Consider the following 23,980-nt stretch of genomic DNA (forward strand, 5'->3'; position numbering starts at 1 on the left):
GTGCTGTAACCATGTTTATAATTAGTAGTTATTATTCTAATCTTTAACTCGTGCTGCTGATGCACAGAAAGGTTACATTACATAATGTATATAATGTATGTATAATTTACAGTATATACTGTATGTGTGTAATATTGTATAAGGTATAGATAATGTGTTAATCAGGCTTTAAGTTCTTCAGAAAAAGCAAAGACACACCATAATATTATCATTATACTTTTTAATCATCACCATCATCATATGGTACATTTGCTGCCAATTTTATTTTTAGAATATATTTTATTTCTTGTGGCAGTTCCGAGAAGAATAAAGTCTGACTATTTACACAAGATGACGTGTGAGTGTGTGTGTCTGCGTGAGTGTGTGTTCCAGATTGTTTTAGTTGTACATGTGTGGAAGCACTTGTTTGTTGGTCACACATTGTGAGCATTAACGTTTGCTGTGTGTGTGTGTGTGTGTCGTCATGGTGATAGAGATGGGACAGGGTTCAAAGTGTAAAAGCAGAGTCCGTATAAAAGACTGTCAGCTCTCAGAGTCCAAAGACGGTCCTGCTGCTCTCTGATTGGTGAGTTGATGAATAGCTGCTCCTCATGGGCCTCAGGCTCTAAAGACCGTCAGTATTTTGTAGGGTTAGGGTTAGGGTTAGGGTTAACCCTAACCCTAACCCTCTTTGAGGGACGACAAACCCTTGAGTTCATCAAAGCGAGCAGAGCAGAGCTGTAATTGGCTGTCCCTTGTTACCTGGAGGAGGGACTACTGCACTCAGAGGCAGGACAACAGAACTGATGGGTGACATCATCATCCTCCTCCTCTCTGAGACACACGCACGCACGCACGCACGCACACACACGCACGCACGCACGCACGCACACACACACACACACACACACACACACACACACACACACACACACACACACACACACACACACACACACACACACACACACACACACACAACAGGACAAGATGGAAGCAGAAATCAGGTCAGTGCTATTGGGGTTGTAGTATAATATATAATATCATAATATAATAATGCAGTACTCATATTAATCACAGGGTGTCACCATTGCTCTAAACAATAAAAGCTTCATTAGGACTAAAAACTCAGCATTTTATAAATAATAAACATAACTACTCATTTATTTTTTACGTTCTTTCTTTAAATGGTAAATGGACTTGATTTATGAAGTGTTTCTATGTCCACACTGAAGTAGTCACACACTCACACACCAATGAATTAATTAATTATTTAATTAATCAATTCAGTCATTCTTTCATTTACTCATTAATTAATTAGTTAATTCAGACACACGCATTTCAATAACCTGTGACGGAGTATGTGCGTGCGCACGGCTAATGCACGTGCATGTGTGTACCACAGGCAACCAGGAGTCACACACACACACACACATCTCAAATCACGCCCTCGCCACACATAAGGTATTTATAATAAAAATATACTAAATGACGCCCTATCCAGGGTGTACCCCCGCCCAGCGCCCTATGAGAGCTGGAGATTGGCACCAGCAGACCCCCGCGACCCTGATAAACGGGAATAAGCGGGTTTGAAGATGGATGGATGGATACTAAATGAGTAAAATAAAATAAAAAACTAAACAATATATACAAAAAGTACACAAAACGGCAACAGAAAGGCACAAAAACACACAAAATGACTCCAAAAAACATACATTACAGAAAAATACACCAGATCAACAACAAAAATATTGTGACACTCTGCACAGTGAAAGGAACCAGGCAGGTCGGCACTCAAACGTCGGTTTATTTAACCAAACAACAATTGTCACTGTGGGCCGTGACAACGCCAACAAAAAGAAGTAAAACTAACGAGGCTCATGAAATCCACCCGCTGACTCCTCTGCACAGTCTTTTTACTCCCTCATCCCAGCATCCAACTCGCTCATAACCCCTCCCATCAGGGCCGCTGCCATCCCGTTGCCATGACAATAACATAAAAGATAGGAACCATGACAAAATAACAGTTTACAGCATGAACATTAAACACTTAGGTCATTACATTGCCCCCTCCCCACAAAGACCCTCGTCTCGAGGGGTAACAAACAAAGTCATGCAGGTGTCTCGGCCGCTGTATATTCCTCCTTGACGAGTCGGAGGAGTCACAGGAGACTGTACTTTTGAAAGTGAACCTTCTTGTGATTCACTGGGAATCACTGCATCGAATGAAAAGGGCTGTGTCGCCACCGGCGTGGAAACAGAAGGTGCTTCAGAGGGCGTGACTGGCTCAGTAACTTGTGGGGTTCTGTCAGGTAGGTGGCACTGATGAGGATTTGCTCTGCCCCAGTATGGTGCCAATCTGTCTCGGTGGAGAGCCACCCTTCTTCCTCTGGGTGGTAGCTGTACCCGGTAGACCACCTCACCCAACCTTTCCAGTACAGCGCACGGCCCCAACCAGAGGCAGTCCAGTTTTGGACACCGCCCTCTTTTTCTTTAACCTACACCAAATCTCCAACCTTAAAGTCCTGTCCCTTTGTTCGCACATCATAATTCCTTTTCTGCCTTATTCCTGCTTTTCCCAGGTGGTCCCAGGCAAATGCATGCGCTGTCTCCATCCTATCCTGAAGTCTTCTGGCGTACTCTGGACCTGGTGGGGCTGTGGGTGCATCTGGGGGTCTACCGAATGCCATTTCTGCTGGCGTCCTGTATTCTCACCCCAACATGAGCAGGGCAGGTGTGCAGGATGTAGAGTCTTGAACTGCAGACCTGTAGGCCACTAAGACTAAGGGCAGTTGTTGGTCCCAGTCTCTCTGATGTTCTGAGGTAAGTGTCCTGTTAAATCTCTCTACAAGACCATCACTTTGGGGATGCAATGGAGTTGTCTGAGTCTTGTGCATCCCTAACCGCTCACACATCGCTGAAAATACTTGTTACTCAAAGTTTCTCCCCTGATCACTGTGTATTACTTCAGCTGCTCCAAACATAGCAAACATGCCTTTCACTAACGCATCAGTGACAGTTACTGCTTCCTGATCAGGTAAGGCATATGATTCTGGCCATTTCGTAAAATAGTCCATTGCGGCTAGCACATAACAGTTTCCTTTGTCTGTAAGGGGAAAAGGCCCCATGACATCTACAGCCACCCGTTCCATTGGTGCTCCCACTGCTAACTGCTGCAGGGGGGCGTGGGACTGACCTTGGGGACCTCTATAAGCAGAGCAGAGATTACAGCGACGGCAAAAGTCCTCTACATCCCTTCTGAGCCTGCCCCAGTAATACCCCTACCTGAGCCGCCTCATGGTTTTAGAGACCCCAAAGTGTCCCGCCCCTGTAGTACCATGTGCTGCTCTTAATACCTGCTCTTTTAGTGCTCTAGGGACTACCAGCTGCCACCTGTCTTCACCAATAGCTAGCTCTCTCCACGCCCTATGTATTACCCCATCACTCAGTCGGAGGGCCTCAAACTGAGCCACCTGGCCCTTTGTAGCCAGTGAACACCCTGAAACCTCACTCCACTGTGGTTTCTGAGCTGACTCCACCCACTTCAGCACTGGAAATAAGTCAGGGTCTCCATTCCTCAGGGTCTGCAATTTGTACCTCTCTGCACACAGGCCCTCTGTCTACTGGCTCAGGGCTTCTCCCTCCCCCGCCTTTGAACTCGACTTCCTTAGCCTCTCTCTTCTCACAATGCCTGTACCCTGTTACAGCACAAGGCCAACAAGACATGGCATCAGCATTGGCGCGACGAGCCTCTGGTCTGTACTCCACTGTGAAGATATATGGTGCTAGCTCCTCCAACCAGCGTGCCATCTGACCCTCTGACTCCCTAAATTACATTAACCATTGGAGGGCGGCATGGTCTGTTCTGACTACAAAAGGTAGACCACCTAAGTAGTACTTAAAATGACGCGCAGCCCTCACAATGGCCAGCAGCTCTCTACGTGTCACACAATAGCGCTGCTCAGCTTTATTAAAGGTTTTGCTAAAGTAGGCTATGACCTTCTCTCCCTCTGGCCCCACTTGGCTCAACACTGCTCCTGAACCACTGTCACTAGCATCTGTGTCCAGAGTTAATGGCAGTTTGGGGTCTGGTGGTGTGAGGACATGGGCCTCCATCAAAGCCTTCTTTAGTGAGAAAAGGGCGTGTTCACACTCCTGAGACCATGTGAAATCACTATCCTTCTGCTGCAGATGGAACAGGGGTGCGGCTACACAAGAAAACCCACGCACAAAGCGTCTGTAGTATGAAGCTAAACCAAGAAAACTCTTTAGTTCTTGCACATTATTTGGTGTTGGCCACTCCTTTACTGCCCTCACCTTCTCCTCCACAGTGCTAATGCCCTCCCCTCCAACCCTGTGTCCCAGGAACTCCAGCTCCTTTGCCATGAACCGACACTTATCTGGGTGAAGTTTTAAGCCAGCATCAGCCACTCTCTGCAGCACACGCCTCAGGGTCTCTAAAGCCGCCTGAAAAGAACAACCGTGGACCAAAATGTCATCTAGATACACTAGACACTCCTGCCTGGGTAAGTTTGCTAGGACCTTTTCCATGAGTCTTTCAAATGTGGCTGGTGCATTGCATGGACCAAAACAAAGCACTTTGAACTGCCACAAACCCCTCCCTGTACAGAAGGCAGTCTTGGGCTTTGCTGCTGCACTAAGGGGCACCTGCCAATACTCGCTGCGTAAATCTAGAGATGTGAACCAGGATGAGCCGGCTATGAAGTCCAGCGACTCATCAATGCGTGGTATTGGATACGAGTCTTTTTTGGTGACACCATTCAACGGCCTATAGTCAACACAAAATCTCATTTTGGAGCTATTTTTCTTATTCACCATCACGACTTCTGAAGACCAAGGACTGTCAGAGGGCTCAATTATACCAGATCTTAACATTTCCTCGATTGCTTCATCTAATGGTGCCTGGTGGGCAAGTGGCAGGCAACGTGGGCGTGTCCTAATTGGTAGTGCATCCCCCGTGTCAATGTTGTGTTGTACTAAGTGTGTCAACCCAACTTCCTCATCAGACAGTACAAAAATGTCTTTAAACTCGAGCAAAACCTCCCACAGCTCCTCCTGCTGGCTGCACTCTAAACCCTCACAGTTGCGCTGCCAAATCTCTCTAACTGCAGCCTCCCTTTCTATTGTGGCTGGCTGACTGCACAGGAGAATATGAGAGGTGAGTTTACCCGGAGTATTGGTGAGGAAGATTTTTTTCACGCATCTCTGCCACCCTGAGGGTCGGTGGGTGGGACTTCGAAACAGGCGTGGGATGTACCATTTCTACCTCATGGCCCCCTGGAAAAAAAACTGTGTTCTTCCCCAGATCTAACACACAGCGGGCAGCCTTCAAAAAGTCTAATCCTAGTATGCATGAGTCCTGTACATTTGCCACCCACACCTTAAAATCCACAGAAGACCCACCCACCTTAGTAGTCACCACACCTCTTCCAAGCATTGGTGCTAGTTCACCAGTCACCGTGCGCAGCTTTAGAGATGTAGGTTCTACCTGTGTTCCAGCTGGCAGGACCTCAGGTCTCATCAAGGTTGCAGTTGACCCTGTATCAACGAGGGCGATGATGGAGGAGACCCCCGCCAGGGTAATGGGCATATGGCAAAAGTCTCCAACATGTGTCCAGCCCACCACCCTAGCCGATTCAGCACTGTCATCTGCTTCTGGGAGGGGTGGAGCCACACCGATGGGCTCCGTCCGATGCTCGTGGAGAGCAGATGTCATTAGCTGCCGCCCCCTGCCAGTCTCGATGAGCTCCCTCCACTAACTCTACATTTGGGTGGGGCATCGGGTTGTGGGCCTGCGTCTACACAGGCCCTGTCGCGTTTCCCTGGTCACCAGTCAGCTTGGGACACTGTCTCCGGATGTGTCCTTCCCAGCCGCCCTCCCAACACACCACAGGTCTGAGGTTAATGCGTGTGCTCCTACGTGGTGACTGTAGTGCCACAGCCCGGATCAACCCAGTCAGTTCATCAGCCCAAGCAGGCTTCTCTTTTCTCACATTGTCTCCCGCTGCTATTCTCACAACAGGTATGTGAGACTCAGAGCTGCTGTCTGCCATCCCCGCTCCTACAACCTCTCTCTCCTGGGCAATCTCCAGTGCTTCTTGTAATGAATGCGGGTGTGCGAGCTGAGTCTGAATACGTAGCTTCCTTGGGGACAAAGATCTGATGAACTGGTCCCTGGCTAGCTTACTCTGTACATCAGCAGGCATGTGGGCATAAGCACGCCTGGTGAGGGATTCAATGTCATTCGCCAGCACACGAAGCGGCTCCCCCTCTCGTCTATGTCTACTGGCCAATTCAGACCACAGGACACCAGGCTGATAACACTGTCCAAAACGCCATTGTAGAGCGCCCACCAAAGCCTTATAGTCCCCTCTGTCAGTGGGGCTCAGCAACAGTAGGCATGCTAAAGCATCGTCAGTCAAACACAGGGCCAGCTGCAGTGCTTTTTCTGCGTCTGTCCATCCTGCCACTCCCGCCAAAAGTTCAAACTGTGCATGGAATGCTTCCCAGTCAGCCTTACCGGCATACTTCGGCGTCTTCATGTGCAGACAACCCCCTACTAGACCGCCGCCTTCGTGCCTGGTCTGCCATGTGACTCTTCCAGCCTGAAACATCCTGCCAGAGGCTGCGTCTCCGTCTCGCAGCGCGCCAAATCCCACGTCGGTAGCGAGCCTCCTCACCAAGTTCCTCAGACTTCCAGCTGCACGGGAGAACTCCGACCCCCAGTCCGAGTCATCAGCACAGTCATCCTCCACCTCGACGCCCCGTCGGGACTTTGATTCCTTCGGGCGCACTGCCATGACCGCTGCTACACGGAGCAACAAGTCCAAACTTTCACTTCTGACACCAATTTGACACTCTGCACAGTGAAAGGAACCAGGCAGGTCGGCACTCAAACGTCGGTTTATTTAACCAAACAACAATTGTCACTGTGGGCCGTGACAACGCCAACAAAAAGAAGTAAAACTAACGAGGCTTGTAAAATCCACCCGCTGACTCCTCTGCACAGTCTTTTTACTCCCTCATCCCAGCATCCAACTCGCTCATAACCCCTCCCATCAGGGCCGCTGCCATCCCGTTGCCATGACAATAACATAAAAGATAGGAACCATGACAAAATAACAGTTTACAGCATGAACATTAAACACTTAAGGTCATTACAATATGAAAATGAGTCAAAATACACAAAACTAAACATTTATACAAAAAATACATAAAATAACAACAGAAATGCACAAACCTACACAAAAAAGATAGAATACACCAAACAAAAAAAATCTAAAAATTAGTAAAAAAAAAAAAAAAAAATCATAGAAATAAACCAGGTAAATCACACACACTATTTTATTTTGCACCCACAAATAAACCCTTTATAACACTACAGAGTACAGTATGTACACCTCTATGTACATCCAACCTGCAAACACATACTCATATGGCCATAATTGACAACTCTACTTAAGCTCCTCCCACTATATGAATACATACTTCCGATGGGCAATGTGTGTGTGTGTGTGTGTGTGTGCGTGTGAGTGCATGTGTTACTGTGCGTGTATGTGTGTGAGTGCATGTGTTACTCGTGTGTGTCTTACCGGGCCTGTTCGTGGTGCTTGTTGTGGGGCAGGGCACAGGGAGGTTTAGGGAGGCGGAGCCTCCCGGGGCAGCAGTATTGATGGAAGGAGGCGTGGCTATTGGAGGGAAGGCTGGACGAGTAGAGGGAGGAGGGGCAGGAAGTGGGGGAGGGGGCGCTGATGCTGTTGGAGTTGGAGGGTGAGCTGCAACAATAAAGGAACACTTGCTTAGCTTAGCTTAGCGCTACAGGTTAGGGTTAGGGGTTAACCTTACGTTTTAAATTGACTCCGGAAAGATTTTAATCCAGGTGAGCGGAGGAAAAATTCAATTCAACTTTATTTGTATAGCGCAATTTACAACAAAGTCATCTCAATGCGCTTATCAAAATATAAAATTCATATTAAGAAAGGAAAAACCCAACAAGATCCACATGAACAAGCATTTAGCGACAGTGGGAAGAAACAACTCCCTTTGAACAGGAAGAAATCTTTGATAGAACCAGGTTCAGAGGTGGCAGCCATCTGCGTGGACTGGTTGGGGTTAGTAGACAGAAGGACCAACAGAACAGGATAGAGAGATAGAACATCAGAGTGTTCCAGACTAGTTGAGCCGTGAACCACAGATCAGGAAGTGACATCATCAGCTTCACCTGAAACAGAGCAGAGAGAGAAGGACGAGGAGAAGACACTGACTGCAGAAAAACATGATACATTATTATCAAGTCATCATGTGTTGGCCTTGGGCCTCACTCCCAGTGCCTAGTCAGCACTTATTATAAAGGTGATCAATCTCTTCCTGTTTATTGATAAGCTAACAGTGATTCTAAGGTCTGTAAGTGTGACCGTTTATTGACGAGTCCATGTCTGCTGTAGCGGTTAAGTTAATGCTATTATACGGTATACATTTCAGCACATAAGTAGGTTTTAAGTTTAGCCTTAAAGGTGTAGAGTAACAGCCTCCTGTACTGAGACTGGGAGCTGGTTCTAGATCATGTAGAGCTTTGTATGCTAACAGGAGGATTTTAAACTCTATTCTAGATTTTACAGGAAGCCAATGAAGAGAAGCCAATACTGTAGAAATATGTTCTCTCCTGTTAGTACCTGTTAGTATTCTAGCTGCAGCATTCTGAATTAACTGGAGACTTTTTAGTGAGTTACTAGGACATCCTGACAGTATAGAGTTATAATAATCTAATCTAGATGTAACACATGCATGGATTAGTTTTTCAGCATCACTCTGGGTCAAGATATTCCTGATTTGATAGATATTACAGAGGTAGAAGAAGGCTGTCCTTGTGATTTGTTTAGTATGAGAGTTAAAAGATAAGTCAATATCAAAGATAAAGCCTAAGTTTTTTACTGTGGTGCCTGGTGAAAGTTACGACTCATCCAGGATGTGATGTCATTAAGACAATCCTGGAGTTTTAATAACTGATGAGTTTCATCTGATTTCATTGAGAGATAAAGCTGTGTATCATCTGCATAGCAATGGAAATGTATATTATGTTCTCTGATAATGTTACCTAGTGGAAGCATATATAATGTAAAGAGTATTGGTCCTAAAACTGAACCTTGTGGAACTCCATGATTAACTCTGGCTGAGGAGAGATTATTAACATGAACAAAGTGGGTTCTGTCTGATAGGTAGGATTTAAACCCAAAAACACTTTCCAGTCTCTGCAGAAGTAGATGATGATCCACTGTATCAAAGGCTGCACTGAGATCTAAGATCACCAGAACTGAGACCAACCCTCTGTCTGAGGCTAAGAGGAGATCATTGGTTACTTTTACTAAGACAGTCTCTGTGCTGTGATTGGCTCTAAAGCCAGACTGAAAGCTCTCTATAAATTGTTCCTATGAAGGTGATCACATAGTTGACCTGTGATGACTTTTTCAATAATTTTGTAAATAAAAGGGAGATTAGATATTGGTCTATAAATGGATCAATGGTTGTTTTTTAAGGAGAGGTTTGATTACAGTGGTTTTAAAGGCCTGTGGTTCATAACCTGTTACTAGAGATGTGTTAATGTAGTTAATCATATTAGTGCTGATTAGTGGAAGAACATCTTTAAATAGTGGAGTTGGGATTGGATCTAAAAGACAGGTTGTTGGTTTAGAAGCACTAACTATTGAGGTCAGTTCAGATAGACCAATTGGAGTGAATCTATGTACATAAAAGCTGCATGTTGGGGTAATTTCAGGAGCTGCTTTGTTTAATAAAGTATTGATCACTCCTGCAGGGGGGTCATTAGCTTTGTTTCTAATTGTTATAATTTTATCAGTAAAGAAGTTGATGAAGTCGTCACTGCTCAGGTTGACAGGAATAGAGGGTTCAACAGAGCTGTGGCTTTTGGTGGGCGTGGCTACAGTGTTGAATATAAACCGAGGATTATTTTTGTTTCCCTCTATTAGAGTTGAGAAATAGGAGGCTCTAGCTTTACAAGTTAAACTCTTTCTCCAGGCAGTATGAACTTCTACCATCTTTGAGGAGAGCCACTTCCTTTCCAATTTCCGCAATTCAGAATTATACCAGGGTGCGACCTTTTTATGACATATCGTCTTCTTTTTAAGCGGAGCAACAGCATCCAGAGCTGTGTGCAGTGACAACATTGCACTGTTGATAAGATCATCTATTTTCTCTGTTGTTAGACATTGATAGCTACTCTCTGTTGAGATATCATATGGATCATAGGTAAGCAATGATGAAACTAAATATTTAAATTGAGCTACAGCTTTTTCAGACAGTGATCTACTATAGTGTAATCTTATCTCTGAGTTTAAGCAGGCTGATTTTTTTTAATTCAAAGGATAACAGGAAGTGATCTGAAAGAATAGAGTTTTGAGGATATATTGTCAGGTGGTCAATATCTAAACCATATGTTAGAACAAGGTCCTGATTAAGATGAGCTGGTTTGTTTACATTTTGTTTAAAGCCAATTGAATCTAATAGTGAGGTAAATAATCTATTTAGACTGTTGTTTTCATCATCATGAATGTTAAAGTCACCTACTATGATAGCTTTATCAGTGCTCAGCACCAGATCAGTGAGAAAGTCAGAGAATACAGAGAGAAACACTGAATATGGACCAGGAGGACGGTAAACTATATTTCTTTGAGAATAATTGTTGTAGACCACTGCTCTAGGGGTACATGAACACCTTTCAGGAGGTAGACAAACATTCCAGTTTATTTTTCAACATTATAGACTTTTTTTTCATCCATCAATCATAATTTGCTGCACAACTTTCCAAAATGAACAAAAATATAATCAGAAATAAATGAATAAAAAGGCCTAAATTCAAGGTTAATGTTGGACGAGATACAGGACAGAGTTTTGAGGAGCCTGCAGACACAATAAATAATATATAACATGAGCTCAGGGGTAAGTTTGGGACTCACTGTTCTATGTCACAAATGTTTCAATTTTTGAGGATTGTGTTCATGGCTTTTCTGAATGGTAGCAACCCTAGATGCAACAGCACGGAGCTCCCTACCACAGTGCTTTTTATTGTTTTTGGTTTTGAATGTATGGCTGTGTGACACGTTTGTGAGTTGTATGAACATTCTATACACAGTACAGAGCTGAAGAACATTAGGCTTGCGTGGAAAACAGTTATTACGAGGAACTTTCAAGAGTCTCACAACGTACCGCTGGACATAGCTTGACCGCTGGGCTCCCTCTGGATTGTTGTCGGGTCCAGGAGGCGGAGGGAATGACGACAGGCTAAGGAAGCAGCCCCACAAATGGCTCTACCAAGTATTCTGACCAATGCCAGATCTATGGTCCACAAAACAGACGAGCTACAGCTACTGCTGACAGCTTACAACCCTTGTGACTGTTGTGTGACAATAATAACAGAAACTTGGCTTCACACACTTGTCCTGGATGTGGCAGTGCAGCTAGCGGGCTACACCATGCACAGCTCCGACAGAACCAGCAGCTCTGGTAACATAAAGGGGGGACTGTGTATTTACGCATATCAAAGCTTGTGTACAGACAGCAAAATCATAAACACTCCCTGCTCTCCTGAGCTGGAGGCTATGACTGTTGTGTGCAGGCCCTTCCATTCACCGAGGGAGCTAACGGTCATGCTAACCACAGCTGCATACATTAGCCCCAATGCTAATGTTAGCATGGCTCTCTCACCAGCTCTATGACATGATAAGCAGACTGCAGAGGGCTCATCCTGAGGGTGTGTTCATTGTGGCTGGGGATTTCAATTAGGCATGTCTAAAGAATGTTTTACCCAAGTTTGTGCAGTATGTCCAAGGTCCCACCAGAGGGGAAAAAAAATTAGACAGGGTCTATTGTAAACTGAAGGAGGCATACAAGTCTGTACCCCTCCCCCACCTGGGCACATCTGATCACATTTGCTGCTCATGGTCCCAACCTACAAACCCCTCAGGAGAAGAATAAGACCAGCTACAAGAACTCTAACAACCTGGCCTGAAGTAGCACTCGGCCAGCTGCAGGACTGCTTTGATAACACTGAGTGGACTGTCTTTGATCACCTGGAGCTGGATGAATACACTGAGGGTTGGATTCACAAAGATCTGAAATAAAAAGGTGGTAATCCAGCTGCTTCCCTAAATTCTTTAGAGACGCAGTTTCCTGCTGTGTGGAATTCACTAAGATTGCAGGAATCATTAGTGCACGAGCAGAACTGGTGCAGACCGCCCTATTTAAATGAGCGTTTTGCTCATTTAATGTGGAGACGTCAGTGCGCACAAGCACACTTTGAGGAAGTTCAATTTTAGGCAGATGGCCTTCTCTGCCTGCTGCACAAACATTTAATAATGTAGAAAACTAAATAAAAGACCTGTAACTTTGATCTGATCAGTCCATTAAAACATAGGCAGATTTGAACGGAAACCATCCTATTGATCTACCATTGATCTGAGTTAATACAGCTACACAATCGGTCTGCATTATTTGAAGATGATCTACTGACCATCATCCAGTAGGTCTCAGCAGCGCTGTGTCAGCACACTCTCATATGTCAAAACACGGAGAGAGCTTTTTTCTCTCTCTCACACTCACACAGAACTGAAGCCTTTTTTCCATCTCCGCTGTTTTCTGTCAACTGCGTGTGTCTGCACCTTCTCAGTTGTACTATTTTTCCATACTACAACAATCACCGTAAAACAGTTCAAGATTTCATGAATTGTATCCTGTCCCCTGCATTAATTTATTTGCATTTCCTCCTCCCATTATTTTTGCTCCTCCTGGGAGATCCACCAACGATGCATATTCATCAGAGAGAGATGCGCTAAATGGAATGAGGGCGCATTCTGATGCACTAAAGACACGGAGTCCTGACCCTGGACTTTGTACTCCTTATTAATGCGTGGAGCGACATTTGCACACTTTTTAATACCACTAAACCTTTTGTGAATCCGCCCCTGAGACTGTACTATTCTTCATCATGACCTGCACAGACAATGTCACAGTGGAAAAACTGATGAGGGTGTTGAACAATGAAAAACCCTGGATGACAGCGGAAGTGCTGTCACTGCTGAGAGCCCGGAATGCTGCCGTTAAGGCTGATGACTGGGAACTTTACAGCATTGCCAGAGGAAACCTGAGGAGTGGCAGCCAAGAAGGACAACAACAGGAAAGTGGAAAATCATCTGGCTGACAACAACCCGAGGCAAGTGTGGCAAGGCTTACAGGAGCTCACCAACTACAAAGGCAGCTCGTCAAAGGTGTTAAACGCAGACGCCTCACTGATGGAATAGCTGAACCACTTTTTCACCCGCTTTGAGGCAGAAAAGCCCCACCCAGATCCCCCAACCTCACGCTCCCCCAGCAGCACAGACTCATTTGAGCTGCAAGAACATCAAGTGAGGAGGGATCTGAAGGCTGTAAACCCTCACAAAGCAGTGGGACCAGATGGAATACCAGGCAAGGTTCTCAAGGCCTGTGCTGACCAGCTTTAAGGGGTTCTAAGAATGATCTTTAACACCTCCCTAGGGTTAACCCTAACCCTTTAGTAGGAAAGATGAAACCCTCATTGAGCTCTGTAGACATTGTTCCTACTTCTCTGCTTTTAAACATTTTTGATGTTGTTGGTCCTTTGATGGTAAAATTAATAAACCTCTCACTTTTATCTGGCTCTGTCTCCAGCTTCTTTAAACATGTGATAATAAACCCCATTCTTAAAAAACCCAATCTTGATCCAGGGGAGCCTATAAACTACTGACCCATATCTAAGCTTCTCTTCATGTCTAAAATCATGGAGAAAATGGTTGCTAAGCAGCTAACCTCATACATGGAACAGCATGATATTTATGATAAATATTAATCTGGTTTTAGATCAATCCACTGAAACTGATCTTCTGAAAGTTTCTAGTGACGTGATGATGTCACTGACTCTGGTCGTTACACAGTTTTAGTTTGACTTGATCTGATGCTGCCTTTGATACAGTAGATCATAGTATACTGGTTGATCCACTTACATCTGAGATGGTTTTCTGGTGCTGTTCTCCAATGGTTTACCTCTTATATTAATAGAAGAACCTTTAATGTTACTATTAATGATGTAATGTCTAATATGTCCAACCTGTCATGTGGAGTAGCCCAGGGCTCTGTTCTGGTTCCTGTTTAGTTTTTATTGTATCTGATGCCTCTTGGTCGGTTGATCCATGGTTTTAAAAATGTTTCTAATCATTTTTATGCTGATGATATCCAGTTGTACTGCTCCTTTAATGACTCAGCGTTTCACTTTTTATCAGAGATCTTAGACTGTATATCCTGTATCAAAAACTGGTTGTCATCAAATGATCTCCAGATAAATTCTAATAAAACATAAACTCTGATCATGTGATTAAAAACTCTCTTGGTGATCTGGGCTCATCTGTTAAAACCAGCCTCAGAAACCTTGGGGTTGTTATTGATCAGTTCATGTCTTTGGAGGGTCATTGTCATCTACTGACTAAAAATTGTTTTTATCATCTGACAAATATCTCTAAAGTCAGACATTTATTATTAAAATCAGATCTAGAACTGGTCATACACACATTTATATCATCTCGTATTGACTACTGTAATTCTGTTTTTACATGTTTTAATAAGTCAATCAATCAATCAATCAATCTTTATTTGTATAGCGCCAAATCATAACCAATGGTATCTCAAGGCACTTTACAGTAGAGCAGTCTTAAGGACGGACTCTTCATTTTATGGATACACACATATGCATATATACGTATATACACATACATATGTATCCCACACCCAACATGAATTCATCATGGCGGCAAGGAAAACCTTCTGTTAAGCAGCAGGAACCTTGTGTGGATCCCATTCCTATGATGAACAGCCATCCACGTTATGCTGTGTTGGGTGTGTGCAGAGGAAAGGGTGGAGACAGAGTTGTTGAGACTCTGTAACTCCACACTGAGGATCCCACGGACCTGCAAGACAAAAGCCAGAAGGAGAACAGGAGCAAACACACAAGGGAAGAAGCAGACATAGAGGGAGTGTTTGAGAGAGGAATGGGACCCTCTCCGGTCCCTCTCTAACCTAAATGACCCCTCTCTTAATGCCCTCTCCAACCTCTCTCCAACCGAGCATGCCAGACCCCCCCCCCCCCCCCCGGCAGTCTATGCCTATTGCATCTTAATTATGAGCTATGAGCTGGTTCCTAACTAAAAGCTTTATCAAAGAGGAATGTTTTGAGCCTAACCTTAAAGGTAGAGAGGGTGTCTGCCCCCCGAACCGTGGTTGATAGATGGTTCCAGAGAAGTGGGGCCTGATAACTGAAAGCTCTTCCTCCTATACTACTTTTAGAGATGAATGGAACAACGAGTAGTCCAGCATTTTGAGAGCGTAGTGTTCTGGGGGGATTGTATGGCACTACAAGCTCCTTGAGATAGACTGGTGCCTGTCCATTTAGGGCTTTATAAGTGAGAAGAAGAATCTTGAATTCTATTCTATATTTTATGGGAAGCCAATGCAGAGAGGCTAATACAGGAGTAATGTGATCTCTTCTCCTAGTTTTAGTCAGTACACGTGCTGCAGCATTTTGAACCAGCTGAAGTGTCTTAAGCGACTTGCTCGGGCAGCCTGCTAAAAGAGAATTACAATAATCCAGTCTAGAGGTAACAAAAGCATGGACTAGCTTTTCGGCGTCACCCTGAGACAGGATAGATCTGATTTTAGCAATGTTACGGAGATGAAAGAAGGCAGTTCTTGAAGTTTGTTTTATGTGAGAGTTGAAGGATAAATCCTGATCAAATAGAACCCCAAGGTTTCTAACAGTTGTGCTTTGTGCCAGAGTAATGCCATCTAGGGCAGTTAGGCTAGCATAGGTTTCTCTAAGGTGTCGCGGGCCCAGTACAATGACCTCAGTCTTGTCTGAGTTGAGAAGAAGAAAATTTTGCTCCATCCAGGCCCTAATGTCCTTTAGACAGGCCTCAAGTTTAGATAGCTGATTTGTCTCACCTGGCTTCATTGATACATACAGTTGGGTATCATCAGCATAGCAGTGAAAGTTAACAGAGTATTTTCTCATAACATTACCAAGGGGGATCATATAGATACAGAAGAGGATTGGACCTAGCACAGAGCCCTGAGGAACCCCGTAGCTTACTTTAGTGTACACAGAAGACTTATTATTCACGTGTACAAACTGGTACCTATCAGATAGGTAGGACTTAAACCAGTTTAGGGCAGTCCCTGTGATTCCAAGTAATTTCTCTAATCTCTCTAGTAGAATATAGTGATCTATAGTGTCAAAAGCTGCACTAAGATCTAATAAAACCAGCACTAAGTCGACCCTAAACAGACTCCAGATCGTTCAGACGCTGCTGTCAGACTTTTAACTGGTGCTTCTAGAACATCCCACATCACCACCATTCTAGCTACTCTGCACTGGCTTCCAGTTAAGTTTCACATAGAATATAAAATATTAGTTCTCAAGTTCTGAGCATTACATGGTCAGGCCCCTAAATATATCTCAGACTTGTTGTGCCCCTACTCATCAGGGCGATGCCTTCGGTCTTCAGGTCAGGGTCTCCTAAAGACCCCAAAAACTAAATTTAAAACCAGAGGAGACCTGGTGTTCCAGACTCTGGAATAACCTGCACCAGTCTCTCAGGGAGCTCAACTGTGTGGTCACTTTTAAAAACAACTGCTGAAGACTTTACTTTACAGTAAAGCTTTTAGTTACTGGATTTTAATTTTTATTTATCCTTTAATGTTGCTGTTCTTATGATATTTATGCACTCTTGTTTTATTATTCTATTGTGTTCCACTTGTACTTTTACCACAACTCTGTACAGCACTTTGTGATTTTATCTGTAAAAAGCATTTTATAAATAAACTACTTAATACTTACTTACTCCCTGGAACTGGCCATGATCTCATCCTGCCTGAAAGTAGCCACCATTGTTCCTGTCCCCCAAAAAACACCATAAGCAGCCTCAATAACTACAGACCGGTGGCACTAACATCTGTAGTTGTGAAATACTTCGAGAAGGCTGTCCTCCCTTACCTCAAGTCCTGCCTCCCCCAAAATCTCGACCTCGTCCAGCACCAATTTGCCTACAAAGCAAATAGGTCAAAGGCTGACGCTATCACCATCGTCCTCCACACCACTGCGAACCACTTGGAGACACAGGGGCACTATGTCAGGATGCTCTTTGTAGACTTCAGTTTGGCTTTTAATACCATCCTGCCAAACATTCTGTTCAAGAAGATGACTGACCTAGACTTCCCACGTCTTATTTGCGAGTGGATCAACAGCTTCCCTACGGACCGACCACAGACGGTGAGAGTGGGGTCTCACACATCCTCCACCCTGACGCTGAGCACAGGCTATCCCCAGGGCTGCGTACTGAGCCCCTTCCTCTACATGTTGTACATGCACGACTGCCTCCCCTCCCGCCAATCCAACATCATTGTCAAATTTGCTGTCAACACCACAGTGCTGGGCCTCATCTCCAACAGCGACAAATTATCGTACAGGGAGGAGGTCCTTGGGGTGTGGTGCTCAGCGAATAACCTCTCGCTGAATGCCAGCAAGACCGTGGAGATGGTGATGGACTGGAGGAGGACGAGAGGAGACCCTGCTCCACTACGAATAGACGTGTCTGCATGGAGCAAGTCACATCCTTCAAGTTCCTTGGGGTACATGTGGCTGATGACCTAACATGGTCAACCAACACGGCAGCAGTGGTCAGGAAGGCCCAGCAGAGACTGAACTTCTTAAGAATCCTTAAGAAATGTAACATTGAGATAGCACTTCTGCTGACTTTCCATGGTAGAGAGCGTTCTGACTTACTGTATCACTGTGTGGTATATGCCGCCTGCATATCCAAGGACAGGAAAGCCGTCCAGAGGGTCATCAAGGCAGCACAGAAGATCATTGGCTGCCCCCTGCCCCCTACGGAGGACATTGCAACAACGCGTGGAAAAAAATGAGGCAAAGAGGATCCTGTCTGCCCTCTCACATCCTGGTCGGGGCCTCTTCAACCCACAGGGTCCCAAGAAGCCGGACCAACTGTCTCAGGAACACTTTTTACCCCTGGGCCATCAGGCTCCTGAATGATAGACACTGAACACTTATGGTGCAACATTGGTGTGTGTGTGTGTGCGAGCGAGCGTGCATGTGCAGTTGCGGGGTAGGGTTCTCATTGGTTGTAAAAGGGGAGGGTATTCTTAGGGTGAAATTGTTTACAGTTTTTTATATTATTCTTATATTGTATGCATTATTATATTTATATGTTTTTTTAATGACTGCACTGGGAAAGGAGTAGTCCATCATTAATTTGTTGTTCACCTGTGATCAATGACAATAAAGACTATTCTGATGGACTGGTGCCCTGTCCAAGGTGTATCCCTGCCTAGCGCCCAGTGTGAGCCAGAAGAGATAGGCACCGACACCTTAAAAATCAGGAACAGGGGTGGTGTGTAGCTCAGTGGGTTGAGCGCCCGCCCCATGTACGGAGGCTATAGTTCCTCACCTGCAGCGTGTCCAGGTTCGATTCCCGGCCTGGGACCCTTTCCTGCGTGTCATTCCCTGCTCTCTCTTACCCCCTTCCTGTCAAGCAACTGTCATATAAAGGCCACTAGAGCCAAAAAAATCCTTTAAAAAAAAAAAAAAAAAAAAAAAAAAAAAAAATCAGGAACAAGTGGGTTTAAAAATGGATGGATGAACAGTACGTGAGTACGCTTTAAAAAAGAAAAGAGCCCATTCATTTAGCTACATTGAGCAAAAAATGGCTACATAATGTGTGTTTCTGAGTATCGATGTGTGTTTGTGTATTTATGCGTGTATCTATGTGTGTGGTTCCTCCAGATTTCACCAAAAAAGGAACCAAAGGTTTGATCATTTCCAAAGACTCTAAAGGGGAGCAGTCTACAGTTCTACGGGTTCATTGATCAGAGTTATTGGTCATATTCTTGTATCCAAAGTAACTTCAAATCTGATCAGTTTGGGTTCAGGGAATAAATCACATCTCACAGTAATGGGCAAGGATTAGAACCAATGAACCTTCATTAACCGTTACTTATTATTATTTTTATTACTCTACTAAACCCTGGACATGTCTGGCTGAAGCATGTTTCATCTTCTTCTTCTCTGCTTTAACGCAGGTAGAACTGTTCCTAAAATAGATGATGGGATCACCTCCTGGTTCAGAAAGCCTGGAGAGACGCGTTTTAGAACCGAGAGGAAAACATCTCCCATTGATCTTTAGTCCCCACAAAAACCTGTGTATGTGTGTGTGTCTCTCACTGGTTTTAAAATATTTTCTTCTATGTTGCCCTTTAAAGCCCGTTGCCTAGTAACAGCAGTGTGTGGCACAGATGGACGACTGCAGTCGATGCTGCAGCATCACTGAGGATCTACACTTTCTGATAGGATGCACCCTAGATACTGTTGCTAGGCAACAAACCTGAAAATGTGTGCAGTGCAAATCCACAGACACGACAGGCTGAGCCTAAAATGGACTCGGAGCCGTGTGTGTGTGTGTGTGTATGTGTGTGTGTGCGTGTGTGTGTGTAACAGCTGTTACATAAGATGGAGTTTTTGCTGCAATGTTTTTAGTCAGAGCTTCTCTGGAGGCCTCAGAGCCTTTGTGTGAGAGCGGAGAATAGTGAAAGAATGGTGAATAAAAAGAGTGATGAGTCATGGTAAATATGACCCTTTCACCCTCAGTGTGTCACACTTACGTCTTGTGGTGGTGCAGGGTGTGTGAATGGTGGTGGTTGGATGCGTTCACCCGGTGCAGGCGCTCCAGTCGCTCCTTCTCCTTCTCCACAAAGTTGGTGTTGGTGCCAATGCTGGTGGTGGGCAGGTGAGTCAGCCGGCTCTGGGTCCTAGGAGGGTCTCTGGGGGGGATGGGTGGAGGTGGTGGAAGGTCTGAGGTGGAGGACGATGAAGCTGGAGCTGCTGGAGCTGCTTGAGCAGAGCAATTATAAGAGTGCTGCAGGTGGACGTGATGGAGGGAAGTGGAGGTGGATTGATGGTGGTTGCTGTTGCTGTGATGGTTTCTCTGGAGATAGGGTGTGGGTGGGGTTTGCATTAGTGGGGGAGGGGGTGGAGGAGGAGGCAGAGGAGGCTCAGATGGGGCAGCAGCAGGTGGAGGCGGAGCCACAGGTTTCCTATCCAAACGCAGGTCCTTGTTCTCCTGGCTCAGACGGTCCAGCTGGAGCTCCAGCTCCTCGATCCGGTGCCTTTGAGTCTCCAGGAGCTTCTGTTGGCTCTCAATGATGTTGTTGAGTTCTAGGAGGTACTCCACTGCCCGGTTGGGACTGTCTGGAGTCCCTGGACCTGGATTGGAATCCATGGCAGTGGAGCTGGTATGTGTGTACTACAGAGTGAACCGGAAAAACTCTAACCTTTGAACCTAAATGACAGCATCCACAGAGAACCAGGCATGACCCCCCCACCCCCGCTATTAGAGAGTGGGGGGGTGGGGGAGTTAAAGGCTTTGGTTCTGTTTCAGTGAAGAACTAAAGCAGAACCTCTTCTGGTTTTCAGATGTTGGCTTTCAAGCTTGTGCCAAAGCAAGTCCAATCAAAGCAGCTTCATCTCCAACCAACACAGCAGTGAGCAGTACGAGGAGAACCTGTAAACCTCACCACACTTTAAACTGTGAGGTCATCCTGACACCAAACAAAGCTCTCGTCAACAGAGCTGCAGTCCTCTAGGAATCATCTTAAAACAGACAGGCAGCAGCGAGACCACCCATCCTGGTCCTCAGTCTCAGGAGCAGGGCATGTTCTGTCCTCCATCAGCAGTTCAAAGGTCATAGTTTATGTCTTTGTCTCTGTCTGAGCTCACGGAACCTGAGGAAAAAAAGGAAAGAGGAACAATTACAAAGAACCAGTACAATTACTACTGAACGGCTTGTCAGCAACATAACAACATAAACATTAATGACTTCATACTTCATGAACACAACAAACACAACACCCACCCTGTGAACACCACACACTTACCTACAAGGAGACACAAGAGTAATCATCAAATGTACAATAACAATGAGACAAACAACAAACACATACAGTGTGTTGGAGATGAAGAACCCTAAACCCAGAACATGGTGTAACAATGGAGACTTTTAACCCTAGAACATGGTACTATGATGATAAACACTAACTCTAGAACATGGTGTAACAATTGAGAACCCTAACCCTAGAACATAGTGCTACATATGGCTGCAGATGTAACTCACTTCCAATGTGTTTGGAGCGTATTAAAAGACTGTGTAAATGATGCTTTAGTGACTGAATTGTATGTTTATAATTATAAAATTATAATTATTGGTTGATATTCCTGCTGCACTTTGCAGAGAATTGTTACTTTATTTGAAAGCTTCTTTGTTTCCTAACCCTTTGATTGTTTCTTGTGTTTACTACACCTATTTTTAGTTATTTTAGTTTTTAGTTGAATCATTTGATAATTATGTTTTGTTTTTTGTTAACAGAAGGTTTTTCAAACCTTAAACGTCTTTCTTAAGGCAAAAAGCTGAGAAATGGATTAATTTAAGGAAGTAGAGGTGAATGTGTGGTTTTAAGATGAGATGATTGGATTAATATGAGGCTGATCACGAATGTTTTCATTATTATTGTTACAGTGTGTGAACACAGCCTCATCCCTTAAAATCAGCCTCTTACTGATTAATTCTGTCACATGAATACACAGGTGTATATGCTATCATGAGATTCACTGCCCACACACACACACACACACACACACACACACACTAGAAGAGAGGGGGGTCTCACAGGTCTGTGGCTTATAATGGAGGATGGTCGGTGAGCAGGCCTCATTTGGTTCTCCTCCTTTGGTTCTCCTCCTTTGGTTCTCCTAATGTCGTCACCGCCTCAGAAAATGAAACCAAATGAAATCTTTTCCCCGTCCTCCTCTTCACGGTCTGTTCTGTCGCTCTGTCTGCTGCTGAGGATCATTCCTCTGCTGCTGCTGCACTGCTGATGACGCTCGCTCTCTGTCTGCAGGAGGACAAATGCTCAGCACTCCTCCCCCCAACTCCTCTTCCTCCTCCTCCTCCTCCTGCTCTGCGTTAGCACACATGGAGGAATGATGGAGGATAAATACAGCATTGGTCTGATATGATGAAATTTCTGATCTTCCTTTTAGATATTATCGCTAAAATGTTCACATTTCATTCATGATGTCATCATATATTCATGTTTATTCATCTCTTCACATTAACCACATTAAAACTCTCCTTTGGCCCAAATTACTAAACTATCTTTTTCTGAGTTTGTGACCAATGTTGGTTAATTGGTATAATTCATTTTAACTCATTTAACTGGTCTAACTAATTCATTTCAAGATTAAATTGTCTTTACACAGAATGTGAACAAACCATATCTGGAGCTTTGTTCAACTTATGCTGTAGATATTGATAATCTGAAAATGTATTCTATTGATCCCATCCTGTACTGCACTACAACAGTTTAGAATAGTTTGGGATTTTTCCATTAGTTTTTGCACTTATTTCATTTTAACTTTGTATTATTAAATTTAGTTAGTTTTATTTGTTTTTAGGGTTTAAGGAATTTTTTTTTTTTTTTTAATGAGACCCCCTGGGGAGGGTTCGCCTACAGATCCAGCAGGTCTATAGATAATGCTGTAAACCTGGCTCTCCACTTCATCCTCCAGCACCTGAACTCCCCAGGCTCCTAAGTCAGGATCCTGTTTGTGGACTTCAGATCTGCTTTTAATACAATAATCCCAGCTCTCCTTCAAGACAAGCTTTCCCAGTTGAACGTGCCAGACTCCACCTGCAGGTGGATCACAGACTTCCTGTCTGACAGGAAGCAGCACGTGAAGCTCTGTTTCCCGGACCATCAGCACTGGATCTCCTCAGGGCTGTGTTCTTTCTCCTCTGATCTTCTCCATGTACACCAACAGCTGCACCTCCTCTCACCAGTCGGTCAAACTCCTGAAGTTTGCAGACGACACGACCGTCATCGTCTCATCTCTGATGGAGACGAGTCTGACTACAGGTGGAGACAGACCGGCTGGTGTCCTGGTGCAGCCAGAACAACCTGGAGCTCAACGCTTTAAAGACAGTGGAGATGATAGCAGACTTCAGGAAGAACCCAGCCCCCCTCACCCCCTCACCCTGGGAGACTCTACAGTGAGCTCTGTGGAGAACTTCTGCTTCCTGGGGACCATCATCACTCAGGACCTCAAGTGGAGCTGAACATCAGCTCCATCATCAAAAAAGCTCAGCAGAGGATGTACTTTCTGCGGCAGCTGAAGAAGTTCAGTCTGCCAACAAAGATGATGGTGAACTTCTACAGCTCCATCATCCAGTCCATCCTCTGCTCCTCCATCACCATCTGGTACGCTGCAGCTACGGCCAAGGACAAGGCCAGACTGCAGCTTATCATCCACTCAGCAGAGAAGGTCATCGGCTGCAATCTGCCCTCCCTCCAGGACCTGTACGCCTCCAGGACTCTGACCCGTGCAGGGCAGATTGTGGCCGACCCCTCCCACCCCGGACACAAACGGTTTCAATCTCTCCCCTCTGGAAGGGGATCATCAGGACCAGAACCTCCAGACACAAAAACTGTCAATTTCCCTCTGCCACCAGCGTCGTAAATACAGCCTCAGTCACCCACTGGCCCCCCTCAGCCCCTACCAATCACCCCCCCCCCCCATGGGGACAATATTACCTGCTGCACTGTATATATATATTTATCCTTTATCCTCTATGTATCCTTTATTTATCCCTTATCCTTTATACTTATTAATATTTTTATTGTTGCTGGCTTGTTTTTTTGTTCCGTGGACCAACTACCAAGTCAAATTCCTTGTGTAGTTTTAAACTGTACTTAGAAAATAAAACCTTTCTGATTCTGATGTGGAGGTAAAATGGGAATGAGTATGCAGTGTGATTGTGTGGTGTTCAGTAATCAGTTG

At 44.8% G+C, this 23,980-nt stretch overlaps 1 protein-coding gene across 1 annotated transcript; it reads right to left on the reverse strand.

Moving 5' to 3' along the window:
* Positions 1–203: 203 nt before the first annotated feature.
* On the reverse strand, positions 204–22,059 carry LOC114466791 (IQ motif and SEC7 domain-containing protein 3-like). Its single transcript, XM_028452528.1, has 4 exons — positions 21,811–22,059; positions 19,750–20,868; positions 7,593–7,775; positions 204–813 (listed from the first exon to the last, which is right to left on the reverse strand). The coding sequence occupies exons 2-4, from the start codon at positions 20,364–20,366 to the stop codon at positions 738–740; spliced, it is 876 nt and encodes a 291-aa protein (XP_028308329.1). The 5' UTR covers positions 20,367–20,868; positions 21,811–22,059; the 3' UTR covers positions 204–737.
* Between the last annotated feature and the right edge of the window lie 1,921 nt (positions 22,060–23,980).

This window comes from Gouania willdenowi, chromosome 7, assembly GCF_900634775.1.
Source record: "Gouania willdenowi chromosome 7, fGouWil2.1, whole genome shotgun sequence".
NCBI lineage: Eukaryota > Metazoa > Chordata > Actinopteri > Blenniiformes > Gobiesocidae > Gouania > Gouania willdenowi.

Coding starts and splice junctions, on each gene's coding strand:
- LOC114466791 (XM_028452528.1), bottom strand. CDS start 20,366: ATGGATTCCAATCCAGGTCCAGGGACTCCAGACAGTCCCAACCGGGCA. Junction 7,776..19,749: donor ACCCTGCACCACCACAAGAC/GTAAGTGTGACA, acceptor TTATTGTTGCAG/CTCACCCTCCAACTCCAACA. Junction 814..7,592: donor AAGCACCACGAACAGGCCCG/GTAAGACACACA, acceptor CGTGTGTCTCAG/AGAGGAGGAGGATGATGATG.